At 45.4% G+C, this 12,862-nt stretch overlaps 3 protein-coding genes across 3 annotated transcripts in view; 1 reads left to right on the forward strand and 2 right to left on the reverse strand.

The window, feature by feature from the left end:
• fryl (furry homolog, like) overlaps window positions 1-4,845 on the forward strand; it is a 67,457-nt gene extending 62,612 nt beyond the window's left edge. The window contains 3 exon segments of the mRNA XM_030049992.1: window positions 84-194; window positions 2,556-2,749; window positions 2,846-4,845. Of these exon segments, the coding sequence (XP_029905852.1) occupies window positions 84-194; window positions 2,556-2,749; window positions 2,846-3,086 (546 nt within the window). The 3' untranslated portion in view covers window positions 3,087-4,845.
• A 1,145-nt stretch (window positions 4,846-5,990) lies between these two features.
• zar1 (zygote arrest 1) lies at window positions 5,991-8,235 on the reverse strand. Its single transcript, XM_030049991.1, has 4 exons — window positions 7,560-8,235; window positions 6,674-6,766; window positions 6,414-6,488; window positions 5,991-6,342 (listed from the first exon to the last, which is right to left on the reverse strand). The coding sequence occupies exons 1-4, from the start codon at window positions 8,208-8,210 to the stop codon at window positions 6,199-6,201; spliced, it is 963 nt and encodes a 320-aa protein (XP_029905851.1). The 5' UTR covers window positions 8,211-8,235; the 3' UTR covers window positions 5,991-6,198.
• A 227-nt stretch (window positions 8,236-8,462) lies between these two features.
• On the reverse strand, window positions 8,463-10,760 carry slc10a4 (solute carrier family 10 member 4). Its single transcript, XM_030049990.1, has 3 exons — window positions 10,504-10,760; window positions 9,964-10,174; window positions 8,463-9,615 (listed from the first exon to the last, which is right to left on the reverse strand). The coding sequence occupies exons 1-3, from the start codon at window positions 10,743-10,745 to the stop codon at window positions 9,085-9,087; spliced, it is 984 nt and encodes a 327-aa protein (XP_029905850.1). The 5' UTR covers window positions 10,746-10,760; the 3' UTR covers window positions 8,463-9,084.
• Between the last annotated feature and the right edge of the window lie 2,102 nt (window positions 10,761-12,862).

The raw sequence follows: 12,862 nt of genomic DNA on the forward strand, positions 1-12,862 counted from the left end.
AATCATATGACCATGTAAGTAATTTCAGTGCAGAATAGGCTGTTGTGCCAGCATGTGACTCTCTTCTTCCCCTTTCTCTGTAGGAGCTGGAGTTATGTCGCAGGCTCTATAAGTTGCACTTTCAGCTGCTGCTGCTTTTCCAGGCCTACTGTAAGCTCATCAGCCGAGTGGACACCATCAAGAGAGAGGCAGAGGTGAGACTGAAACCATACAGGATTTTGTGTTTTGGTTACTGCCAGAAATGGGCTGATTGAGTTTTGTTGTTCAGTCCCTCATACATGCTGTATTTAATGTTTGAGGCCCTTAGTAATAGTTTGATTTCTCAAGTTTAAACTTAAATTGGGCTCTAGGTTTGGCTTGTGGAGGCTTTCACCTATCCCATATCCCCTGTCAGAAAAACACAGGCAGCTTGCACTGTATTACACCTACACATGCTGGACAAACCCTCTTTGTGCTTTATCATTGTCCAGTTTTATGCCTATTTTCCCCTCAGATGTTTTGTATGGTAGCTATTCATAGTTTTTGTTTTTAAACTATAGGGTTGGAGACCAACCACTCAACAATATCTGACTGCAGCCCATAGATGGATGATGGTTAAACACAACCAGGGCTTCATGGTTTTCTTACCTCAGCTCTTTTGAGGAGCTCTAATCAGATTAAAACCCTTTATGTGATTGAATCACTTACCGTATAGAGCGATGGGCTATACCAGTTAATAAGGGGTCAATACTAATAGATTTTCTTACGCTGACATCTAGGGCTTGACATGGACACCCGTCAACCCACCAAATGTGGGCTAGAACAGAAGTGGTGTCTAACGTCATCACTCCTACAAGTCACTTTGGCAGGTTGCATTTCATGTATTCTCCCCAGTATCTATGGAGAATAAAGTGTTTATCTTGAATCAATCAGGCACCCAAAGGGAAATAAGGATTTAGATCCAGTCATAAAAAAGCAAATGAACTCCAAGAGGAGATGAAGAAGAACTGGTAGTTCAATGAAAAGTGGTCAGGTCATTAGTGGCAGTAGGATATGATCCAGCTGGAGAAAAAAAATCACATAGCCTACTGCAGTGACTGTTGGTGTTATGGTATTGACACAGCAAAAGGCATTTAATTTATTATAGGTACTTTCCAGGGGATTTTGGTTGGTGAAAATGCTGAGTGGTTGTTAAAAACCAGTAGCCACAGTGGCTGGTGAGCCAAAAAGTTAATGTCAAGCCCTGCTGACATCCCATGTTGACTTTGCACATACACTATATTACCAAAAGTATTCGCTCACCCATTCAAATGATCAGAATCAGGTGTCCTAATCACTTGGCCTGGCCACAGGTGTATAAAATCAAGCACTCAGGCATGCAGACTGTGAAACAAGACATTTGTGAAAGAATGGGCCGCTCTCAGGAGCTCAGTGAATTCCAGCGTGGAACTGTCATAGGATGCCACCTGTGCAACAAATCCAGTCGTGAAATTTCCTCGCTCCTAAATATTCCACAGTCAACTATCAGCTCTATTATAACAAAATGGAAGCGTTTGGGAACAACAGCAACTCAGCCACGAAGTGGTGGGCCACGTAAAGTGACGGAGAGGGGTCAGCGGATGCTGAAGCGCATAGTGCAAAGAGGTCGCCGACTTTCTGCACAGTCAATTGCTACAGAGCTACAAACTTCATGTGACCTTCAGATTAGCCCAAGTACAGTACACAGAGAGCTTCATGGAATGGGTTTCCATGGCCGAGCAGCTGCAGCCAAGCCACACATCACCAAGTGCAATGCAAAGCGTCGGATGCAATGGTGTAAAGCACACCGCCACTGGCCTCTAGAGCAGTGGAGACGCGTTCTCTGGAGTGATGAATCACGCTTTTCCATCTGGCAATCTGATGGACGAGTCTGGGTTTGGAGGTTGCCAGGAGAACGGTACATTTCAGACTGCATTGTGCCGACTGTGAAATTTGGTGGAGGAGGAATTATGGTGTGGGGTTGTTTTTCAGGAGCTGGGCTTGGCCCCTTAGTTCCAGTGAAAGGAACTTTGAATGCTTCAGGATACCAAAACATTTTGGACAATTCCATGCTCCCAACCTTGTGGGAACAGTTTGGAGTGGGCCCCTTCCTCTTCCAACATGACTGTGCACCAGTGCACAAAGCAAGGTCCATAAAGACATGGATGACAGAGTCTGGTGTGGATGAACTTGACTGGCCTGCACAGAGTCCTGACCTGAACCCGATAGAACACCTTTGGGATGAATTAGAGCGGAGACTGAGAGCCAGGCCTTCTCGACCAACATCAGTGACCTCACCAATGCGCTTTTGGAAGAATGGTCAAAAATTCCTATAAACACTCTCCTCAACCTTGTGGACAGTCTTCCCAGAAGAGTTGAAGCTGTAATAGCTGCAAAAGGTGGACCGACATCATATTGAACTCTATGGGTTAGGAATGGGATGGCACTTCAGTTCATAGTATGAGTAAAGGCAGGTGAGCGAATACTTTTGGTAATATAGTGTAGCTGCTTGTGTTGGGTGTTTGTGTCACATGCACATTTTTATGTCTGTGTTGTAGGTGACCAACATGTCTGAGGAGCTGGCGATCCTAGAGAGCTGTCTAAAGGAGGCAGAAAGAGGAGGTGATGGACAAGAGGATGTGTGCATATCGGACTCTGCCCAGACCAGCACAGAGACCGCCATTCAGTCACTGATTGAAACCCTGAGGGCCAGAGACTTCAGCTCTGCCCTCACACAGGTCAAAATCTTCAGGCAAGTACCTTCATCAGCAGTTTGCCTTGCAGTGTTAGCTGCTACAATAATTCTCCGCATCCGCTAACCGCCTCCACCCTTGTCACCTGTCAACAGGTCTTTGTGGCCCAACGATATCTTTGGCAATGAGTCAGATGATGCAGTCCAGACCCTTCTGCACATCTACTTCCGTCACCAGACGTTGGGCCAGACGGGTTGCCTGGCAGTGGTGGGTCCCAGCAGGGACCTGTCCCAGGCTAGCACCCGCCTCATGGAGCTCAACCTGCAGATCCGTGAGGCTCTGAGTCAGGCTCAGGCCTGTCAGCCTCGCAGTACCATGGTCAGCACTGGACTTTGAGCCTGATGCACTGCAGGCCCAAGCCTGGACCGGACTGGACTAAAATAGCCCCCCTCTGCTCTGCTCAGACCTCACCTCTGCTGTAGAGAGCGGGTAGACAGGGAGGGGCTTCGGAGGAGGACAAGAGAGACTCCACCTATAAGGGCTAAAGGATGTGTGGGAATAACTGTGACTCCTAATATATATTATTACATGTATGAATACTTAAAGCTAATATCTTTTTTCCCAGAATAAGCCAACTCGCAAATTCAGCTGCAATAAGTCATGTGGTGGTGTGCTTGGTATTGAGACTGGCCTGGGAAAGAGAGTAAACGAGGACACAGTGGGATGATGAAAGATTTTTTTTGTTTTTGTTTGTTTGTTTGCTTGTTTTGTTTTTTGGAGGAACTGACCTGACGGGGCCTTTCGCACTGGCCAGTGGCCTCTTCAGCCCTGCGCTGGGAGACAGTGTTGAAGCATGTAAGTCAGTCTGGAGGAGGTGTTGTATGTGTGAGGACAGACTGTCCTGTCAAGATTCATAAGCAAACACAAAAAATCTAGTTATAAAATTTTTCAAAAGCATGCTTGAAAGAGAAAAGCACTGCAAGAATATTTTTTTGAGAAATGTATTTTTTATTAGAGCTAACATCCTAGGTTGTAAATGTTAGGATATTTAACATGTAATTGTAACCCTGGGGGAGCTGTTTGTCCCCAGGGATTGTAAAAAGAGAAATATATCTGTTTATTGATCTGCTTTGAGAGGAGAGTCCCCTTCAACAGGTCGTCACGCAAAACTCACTCTTTAACCAAATAAGTAGCTGCCTTTAGAGACTTTTGATTGTGTGGTATATATTGGATATTCTGGTATACACTCACACACAAATGCATATAATTGCACACAAGTGCAGACTGGCTACAACTCATTATGGAAACATCAATAACTTATTTTACTCTGTATATATTTTAGAAAATGTATAGTGTAAAACCAGTATTTTTCCCTTGTACTTTTGTGTAATGCACTGTTAATCCGAATAGGATGTATGAAGCTAATGTGAGAAGAGGAAAGCAAGACCAGATTTGAGTCATTAATGATCCGCTCCACCCAATCACACAAACTTCAACATTTCCCAAAGACTGCCTTGGTTGATGATTGTGGTCCATGTTGCAAAAAGGGGGAGGGGAGGGGGGGGGGGGGGGGTCAGGGGTCATGTGGGACAGGCCACTTCTCTACCATGCCAATGCTGATGGAGAGGGGTGTTAATGTAGCTTCTGTCTCCTGTTGGACCGCACCAGCCAAGCCAAGTCATATGCATTCCTTTTCTCCACTGTGATTGTTCTGTTAGCCCCGCCCCCCCCAGTGAAGGCCCTGCTTTCAAGCCTTATTAAGGGAGACTGAGGTTTGTGTTTGTCCATGTTGGCTGATCCCGTTGCAAAGCAGTTCTCGTCTGCCACAGTGTGATCCTGTTTTCCTTTGGGAAGCGGCTGCCATTGAAGCTCTGTGCTTTGAGAATGGCCCTGCTTGCTGTTGTGACTTCAGGACATGAACCGTTACCTGAATGCTTTGTGTCATGGCACATTGTAACAATCACTGTACTCATTCCTCAGAGAGCTTTTTTTTCTGCTTGTCTGGTACATTTGAATGCTGTTCTTAATTATTTAATGGATATATTATTTACCTGGAAGATAATGTTTTAATGTAGAGGTGCATTATACATTTTCCTTTTTTGTTCACTCATACCAGCCTTCTCTCTGGATAAATAAAACCCTGATCATACAGTAAGAGCTTGGTCAAAAGTATTAATTTAACAAGCGTTTTGACTGTACAGCTTGACATGAGCAGATGCAGTATTTCCTCAAGAGCATGGTGTAATCCCAAACACTGCGTACTGAAGTGTTACACGAGCAAGAGAAGCCACAGTCACAGCCTGAGGTGCTCCTGAGCACCTGAGGAAGTATGTGCTCGATTTCAGATACAATCATATTGATAATGTGACACTTTTGACCCCCATAAGGAAGTTCTTTGCTCTTGTCCCTCCCCATAGGTCAGGGTGCAAGGTCAGCTACAGACAAACTGTAGCTGACTGTAACTGTTTTGAAAAGTGCTATACAAATAGTTATTATTAAAGATTAACACGACACTAAATTTACCTGTGATAAGAAACTTCTGCTGCACTGCTAGGGGTTGAAACTTTGAGGCTTACTGCAAAGTTGGGCAACATTTATTTGTAGATCCATCAGCTGAACAAATACTGGAAGAGGCTATATTGTTATTGTTTAAACTGCCTTCCCTATGCAGATTTACACCAAATCATAATTTGCCAAGCATTGATGAGTGACAGCATTAAATTTTTCAGTAGTATTCACCCAGTGTAAGTGAATAAGTAGTATTGTTTCGGTCATCTTTGTCACAGGGAAGTTGAATGTGGCATTTGCATCGGGTCAGCATAACCAGCAAGGTGCTGGCCAGGTTTTGGAGTGCACCCAGGGGCAAAGTATTTGTTCCCTTATCACTGGGTGTGGCCAGAAGTACAATAGATCTCAATCTTTTAACCCATACATGGCAGTGTAGCAGATTTTTTGGTGCTAGTGTTGACTCGTGCTTTAATTTTAAAGCAACAGGAGGATTTTCGCAGGATTACAGACGATCATAGTGGGTTCTTGTAATTGGGAGCTGATTGGCACATTACCAACTTTAAAATGGTGCTGTCTTAATCTCTGGAAGTGATGTTACATGGTCAGCTATAAGTTGGTCTACAAAACTGTAGCAGCCCCACCACTGGAAAACAAAATAATAACTCTTAGCACACTTAAATCTGATATTTATCTTAATAGCACCTTAATCAAAGGTTAAAGCACGAAAATGTTACTTTTCTTGCACTGAGACAAGCTCCAAACAATGCGTGAAGGGGAAATTCAATGCTCATACTAGTGCTGGGTTGCCATTTTATTATATTCACAAGATGTGCATGCCACCAATTCATAACACAAAACAGGCATGAAATAAACTATTGAAATGTCAAACATCTAGCCTGCATCCCAGATCCCTTTATGTGCATCGTAGGTGCCCTGGGCTGAGCATGCACCCTGCAGGATTGTGTGGTTTGTATGGGGCAAAGTTCAGTGGAGGAGCTCCCTAGATGATGTACTTGAAGCTGAAAGTGCTGTCGCAGGATAGCCGTTTGCCTTTGCACCGGCCACACAAATCCTGTCTGTGGGGTCGTTTGGGGTCGACATGGCGTGATGTCACTGCACAGCAACAGCGTGCCTTGTTGCAGATCTGCAAACGAAGACACTGATGAACTGACAGAATACAACAAATTATTTTTACATAGGGCAGTTGGGGCTTACATGGCATGTGATGTCCTCAACACGGTATGGGTTGAAATCCTTCTGGCATTTTCTACAAAACTGCTTGAAGTACACCTAAAAGACAGGTTGTTAAGACAGGGCTCTCATGATTTCATGTAAGGGTCCACAGTCCCCATCTGATAAGACCTAGTTAGGGGGCCCTGAACATCATCTGCTGTGGGTGGGGAGGAGGACTTCACTGAGACCTCTTGTCCTTGACAAGGAGAAAAATCATTGGTCACAAGCAATGGGCCGCTCACCTTGTTGGTGCCCTGAACGCACCACACATAGGCACTCTCCCATCGCAGGTTGCAGTCTCTACAGTGATAATATCCATACTTCTGTTCCAGAAACTAGAACAGACAGAAGGGCAAGTCAGTCACTGTTTGGCAAAATTTTAAGGTTTCAAACCCAAGGCTCTGTTCTCATCCCTCAGCATTAGATTAAGCTGGATGGTTCAAAAACGTACGCCAAAACTTTAAGCGAACAACTGGGACTATTTACATTATCATTTTAAATCTGAATTTAACACTAATTGGTTACCATGATCACTTACAAAAAATGTAATGCCAGCCATCCCAACTAAGTAGCCTAACCAGTAAGGTAATGTGACAGATTATTGCTGTCTTAAACTGCATTACACAAAGCTGCCAATGTTTGATGTAAGTGACCCTTTAGACCAGGAGTAGGCAACCAAAAACTACACCAGGTGATTTCACTGAATAGCTCCTCCTCTGCTTCAAAAAGAGGTGATCTCAGCTCTCCATTACACACGTTCGCCTATCCAAGCTTTAGACTCAACTTGATAAGCAACTTAACATGGGCCAGTTATGAGAACCATGTAGACTCCATCAGATTAGTGCTTATTCCCGTGTTGTGGGTTTAGAGTCGACCCTTGGCATTTGCACACTATACTTCTTTTCAAACACATCAGTAGACATTTGGGGAAAATGTTCAACAGCTATGCATGAGCCATATTTCTAATTTGAAGTGGGTGGCGCAAAAGTTTCTCCTTTAAATTGCCACATTTAATAAAAGGAAAATTTAACTTTTATGGTAAATAACTACCATGGCAAAGAACTTTACAGTCGTTTACGGTAGGCAACTACTTTTAAGTTTTTAAATTTTGGGGTGACCGTTACTCACTTGGAAGCGTACACGCGCCTTGACCTTTGATTCCTCCGATGTTGGCTGAGCCTCTTCAGTCTTAAACGGCTTTGTTTTGGACACTTTGCGCTGGCCTGCGGGCTTTGCGGGCTTTTCTGCCTTACTCTTCTTCCCCTCGTTTTCCTCCACCGAGTCAGGCGGGTCCCCCGGCTGCTCTTCACCCGGTGCTCCCTTGCTGTTCTCGTCCACGATGAAGGAGGTGACGCTCCTGTAGGCGATGGGGGAGTACACTGCCAGGGTGCGGGGGTAGTGGACGGCGCCGGGCTTGGGGCTGCCGGGCGCCGGGGCCTCCTGTCTCCTTTTACGCACACAGATGCACTTCATGGCCAGCAGGGTCCGCGGGCCGATGGAGCACTGCACCGAGGCGTCCTTCTTCGGGTTCACCTGCACCGCCACGTCCTTGGTGTTCGCCTTCCTGAGCCTCGGGGTGAGTTTGGGGTTGATCTGAGACAAGATGGACTTCAGCTGGGCGCGCTGGTGGTTGTTAAAGGCGTCCGAGTTGTCCCCATGGTTGGAGATGTAACTTTTGTATTTCCACGCCGGGTCTTTAGATTTGAGGTACCTGCTCGTGTAAGGGTTGAAAGATGAATAGAGATAGCTGTCGACTGGCTCGTCACCATACGTAGCCATTTTGCTCAGCCAATTGAGGTTGGTAGGTGTAGCCATTTAAATAGATTAGAGAGACGAGGGAACTTCATTAGTCCTAATCACGATCAGGTGTGGGCGGGCCTTTATTTTGGCATGAAATCAAACCAGGGCAAAACAGAAGACGTGTGACAATGGTTTACTTCTTAGTTTTATTATTTTTTTCTCTTCTAGATATAACTTGCATGTGAATATGTACACAATTGCACGTTTTGTTCAGACTATTAGTCCTACATATGGAGCACAATTACTGGACTGGCACTGTGTGGTCGGAAATATGCATTATATTGTTATTTATTGTTTGATATGTTTGACTGGCATATCCTGCATCTTACTTTACTCTCCCTCTCTCACTGTCTCTCTGTCTCTCTCTCACACACACACTTACACACACACACACACACACACACAGACACATGCACAGTTTTACAGCAACAGACTCATGCACAGGCGATTTTTAGGGACAGAATGTAACCAGATCTGATCCTCATATTGGTAGGTAGGTATATCTCTGAAAATAAATAAGATGGCTTTCACTGATGATTGTTACTTTCATATATTAAAGTTACTCTTAGCTGATGAATCTTGCTTTGCAGTAAACATAGCCTCAGTTAAACATGTTCACGCGTGTCATCGCTATATTACACGTGAATGATTGGATTTTGCATGTATCTCTTGAAACATAAAGCTTATGAGATGAAGCACCTTTTTTCAGCAGTCAATAATAAACATTCCTGAACCTTGGGAATTCCCTGCACAACCCCCCTCTGTTTTCCAGAAGTTGTTCATGAATGGCAATGAGTGAGTGATGACTCCATCAGCAAGACTTATGAAGCAGTGGGGAATTGTCTCTTGCACATCAAACAGGAGTCGGGTCAGGCGGGCAAGGCTCCAACATGATGGTGTTTGGGTCACTCACTGTCACCGCACCATAAGATGAGTCAAAGCCAACATCCTCATCTTGAAACCGTTGGTATGTTATGTCTGTGTCATCGCCTCCCCCCATGGGATCTTGTTTGTGAAGAACCTCTTTTCTGTACATCCTGTAAGCCAGGATGAAAATACCCGCCTCGGCTGCTTGGAACAGGGCGTACAGCAGAGGGAACATGTACATCCCTCCCATCAGCTGAGGGGGGAAGGTGAGCTTCAGGATGGCGGTGCACAGCTGGACATTCTGGCAGCCTGTCTCCAGAGAGACGGATCTGCGGCTGTTGGGCGGCAGGTCAAAGAGCACAGCCAGGCCATAACCTGCAGCGTAGCCGCACAGAGGCATCAGCACGGCCACCATGTAGACAGAGGGGGGAATGGTGGACAGCAGCTCTGGCCCCAGCATGGCCCCGGTCAGGATGAACAGCATTATGAGGGTGATCAGCAGGGACCAAAGGGATATCTGGAAATACAAAATTTTACAGGATAAGAACACGACCAGGATGCATCGATGTGTCTCCACTGTGGGACCATGTTGATGTAAATCAAATGCCCCTCCCTCCTGTGAGCCGCCTTTATCATGAAAGGGAGGAGCACTTACTGACAGTGCCTCTGATGTCATTGTGCCCCGCAGTCAGCATAGCCTCTACATAACCAATATTGTCATGCACAATTACGCAATGCGCTTTTGCGCAAAGGTGGTCATAAATTTAATGTATTTAAGGTCTGCAAGTCACATAAAAAGGCATCATCTTAAGCTGATCAATCTGTTGTACGTTGAAAAAACTTTGAGAAAACACTAACAAATTACCTTTAAAACAATGTCGGCCACCCGCGTGTAGCGATACCTTAGGGCAACTCCCAAGCCAATTGGGATGAGAGTGCTACACAGGGTCAGGATGATGGCCCCGAAAGGCATGAGGTTCACGATGGGTGTGTTGATCCATGCGCGACTGTAGATCCACAAACACAGCGGCATCAGCACCAGCGCCAGCAGCGTGGATGATATGGTCATGATGATGCTAGGGAGACGAGAGCAAAGACGCACCATTTTTGCATCATAGATCTGATCAAATATCGGTCTTAAACGCAGTGCTGGATTCTCAGAGTTTGGTCTGACCAAGTTTTCACGTTTGACATTACAGAAAATGCATGTGATAACTTTAGAGCCAAGCGTAAAGTGTAAACTGTTGCGTAAAACTCACATACTGATGCGTAATTGCTACGTGAAATGCTCAGAATAAACATAAATAGTTCAGTCTTGTGCAGTCCATTTACAGCGCCACTTATAAAACACTACAGGTTGTTTTTCTACACAGGACCTTAAGGTATAAGGTGATTATGGTTGTACCTGAGATTCATCTCTCCGTGCACCAGCAGAGACATTATGTTTGACAAGTTCCCTCCTGGACAGCAGCCACAGAGGAGAACAGCCATAGCTGCTACATCATCCAGAGAGAAAGCTAAAGCCAAAAGAAAGGCCACCAAGGGCATGATAACAAACTGACAGACAAGTGCCAGCAGCACCCCGATGGGTCTCCGGATATGCTCCCCAAGCTGGCTGACCTCCACCGTGCAGCCCAGCCCCAGCATGGTGAAGCAAAGAATAAGTCCTACAAATACATTGATTCCGTGACTCAGTGGGGAATCCCAGAAGGCAGGCATCAGGTGAGAGGACTCGGATGGCGGAGCGGCCATAAGCTCAGCTCCTACGGCAGTTCTGAATGTGTCAGCCTCCACGAACATGGGAGCGCCGGCCACGCGTAATCCGGCCATGGCAATGTCCTCCGGAGAATCATGCAAGTCAAACACTTGTTTCATTGTGTCCGTCATCCAAAAGGTCATTAGGCCAGCATTTGAAGCTTCATTACCCAGCCTGCTGGAGTTGTCCATGGCGCACTCGGAAGACAGAGGTTCCCCACAGTTTCTCCCCGGAGGTGTTCGTGCGTAAAATGATTCCCCTAGTGGCGCACCGTCACAAATGAGGAGCAACACAGGCTCCAGTGGTCAGAGGATGTGATGGCACCACGGCATTGTGTCTTACAGTGACTCATTGAGTCTGACTGGTGCCACGGATTGGCTCCCTGCAGACGCACATTGCCGGAGGGAAGTCTGCACGCGGTGTTTGGAGAGCATCAGAAAGACTGGATGGACCCGATCAGTAACAGCCAGACTTCATATGGAGACATTCATATTTTTCCTTTTAGAATAAGAGTATGTTTCATTTGGAAAATTACGCATTTCTCCTTACTGCAACCATGAGATGCAACTTTTGTTATATTTTCCGTAGAATTATAAATGTGCTCATCCGGGCACGTGGAAAACGGAGTTTTAGGTAAGACTCTTTGTCGAGGGTGAGTAAGCACAGCCCGCATAATGGAAAATTGTGCAGATCTTTATGTTCGTGCATCGACTGTGAGAATCTGCGTGCCCATTTCCTTTTGTTCTCTGTGCTATTTCTGTCGTCCATGAATCGGTTTGAGCGTTGCGCATGAAAGTCTTGAACATAAAGAACATAAGGCCCACGGTGCGCATGTTGGATGTGCAGCCTGCTGTTGCAGTCTGTCATAAATGTATGTTACGAAATTAAACTCCAAAGTCTAGCCAGTGGCGGGACTGCATTATAGTTTACTATAGATGTTTGTATAGATGCTTCTGTTTTCCAGAGGTACTAGCAACTTCCACCCATTTGATATTTTTAAAAGCTATTCCTTTTGCGCATGTGCTAATTTAGACAAGAAAGTGATAAGGATAATGTCACCAATGGGATACTTTTTTTATGCAATATAAAAACACAAAGCAGTTAAAATCCATCATTCCTCCCAGCAACCAACACAAATAAGAACTACCACATTGAAGAAAGTGGTGGTTCTGGTGCTCCTGTCTGCACAGCTGACTGATGGCTCAAGGAGTTTGCTGCTCATTAGTGCTGTGTCACCTCACCTGTCTTAAGGACCTGTCATGTTGTTGGTCTGACCTCACCACATCTTTACTGTCTCTCCTGCTTTGTTTTTGTGTGTCAACAGAGCAGAGAGCAGCACAGAGCACTGACTCTCAAGGCCCCAGAGAATAAAGTCATGGTTGCACAGCACATATTGAGGCAGCTGATTTTCTCTAAGAGAGTAAATGCATTGCATTCCCTTATGGTTTCAGGGCATTTGTATAGACAGAGGTTGGTGTGGGATGGGACAGGCTGCATCAGTCAATGACAAGTGGAGTGATCAGTCTCCTCCCTCCCGTCACCAAGGCCTTGGCACCCATTGGCTCTCTGGATCCTCCCGACAGTATGTGTGCACAGGAAGTGCAGTGGACAGTAGGTTGCCCTGCTGGGTGCTCACTGATGCAACATGTGCTTCCACTCAGTGCATAATCTACTCACACTTCAATTACAATTACGTGTATAAGCCAATTTTTGTCATCTACACATTAAAAGCAATTTTTATTTGTTTTTGCTTAGTGTAGATGTGTCCACAGTGGAAGTCACACTTCAGTGAAGCAAGTGGAGAGTCTCTAACAAGCAGTGAGTTTGCTGGGGATCTCATTCTGTGTCGCCCTAACCAGTGCTGGTTTATAGACTCATTCTTTATTTCACCAACACTGGCTGATCATGAGCACTAGTTTGAAACAAGTCAACAAAGAAAGAAAGACTGCTGTCTGATGCATTTGAGCCCATGTTGCTTACAGGTTTGGGACCAGACCATTTATAAAAT

The sequence above is a fragment of the Myripristis murdjan genome, chromosome 4 (assembly GCF_902150065.1).
Source record: "Myripristis murdjan chromosome 4, fMyrMur1.1, whole genome shotgun sequence".
NCBI classification, from domain to species: domain Eukaryota; kingdom Metazoa; phylum Chordata; class Actinopteri; order Holocentriformes; family Holocentridae; genus Myripristis; species Myripristis murdjan.

Bases quoted from the DNA above. Each gene is read 5' to 3' on its own strand.
- slc10a4 (XM_030049990.1), bottom strand. From the start codon at position 10,745: ATGCTGGGGCTGGGCTGCACGGTGGAGGTCAGCCAGCTTGGGGAGCAT. The intron at 10,175-10,503 runs GTACAACCATAA...TCGTCTCCCTAG, and splicing joins CACGGAGAGATGAATCTCAG to CATCATCATGACCATATCAT. The intron at 9,616-9,963 runs GTAATTTGTTAG...TTGTATTTCCAG, and splicing joins TGGCCGACATTGTTTTAAAG to ATATCCCTTTGGTCCCTGCT.
- zar1 (XM_030049991.1), bottom strand. From the start codon at position 8,210: ATGGCTACGTATGGTGACGAGCCAGTCGACAGCTATCTCTATTCATCT. The intron at 6,767-7,559 runs GTGAGTAACGGT...TGTCTGTTCTAG, and splicing joins AGGCGCGTGTACGCTTCCAA to TTTCTGGAACAGAAGTATGG. The intron at 6,343-6,413 runs GTAAGCCCCAAC...CTTCGTTTGCAG, and splicing joins TTGAGGACATCACATGCCAT to ATCTGCAACAAGGCACGCTG.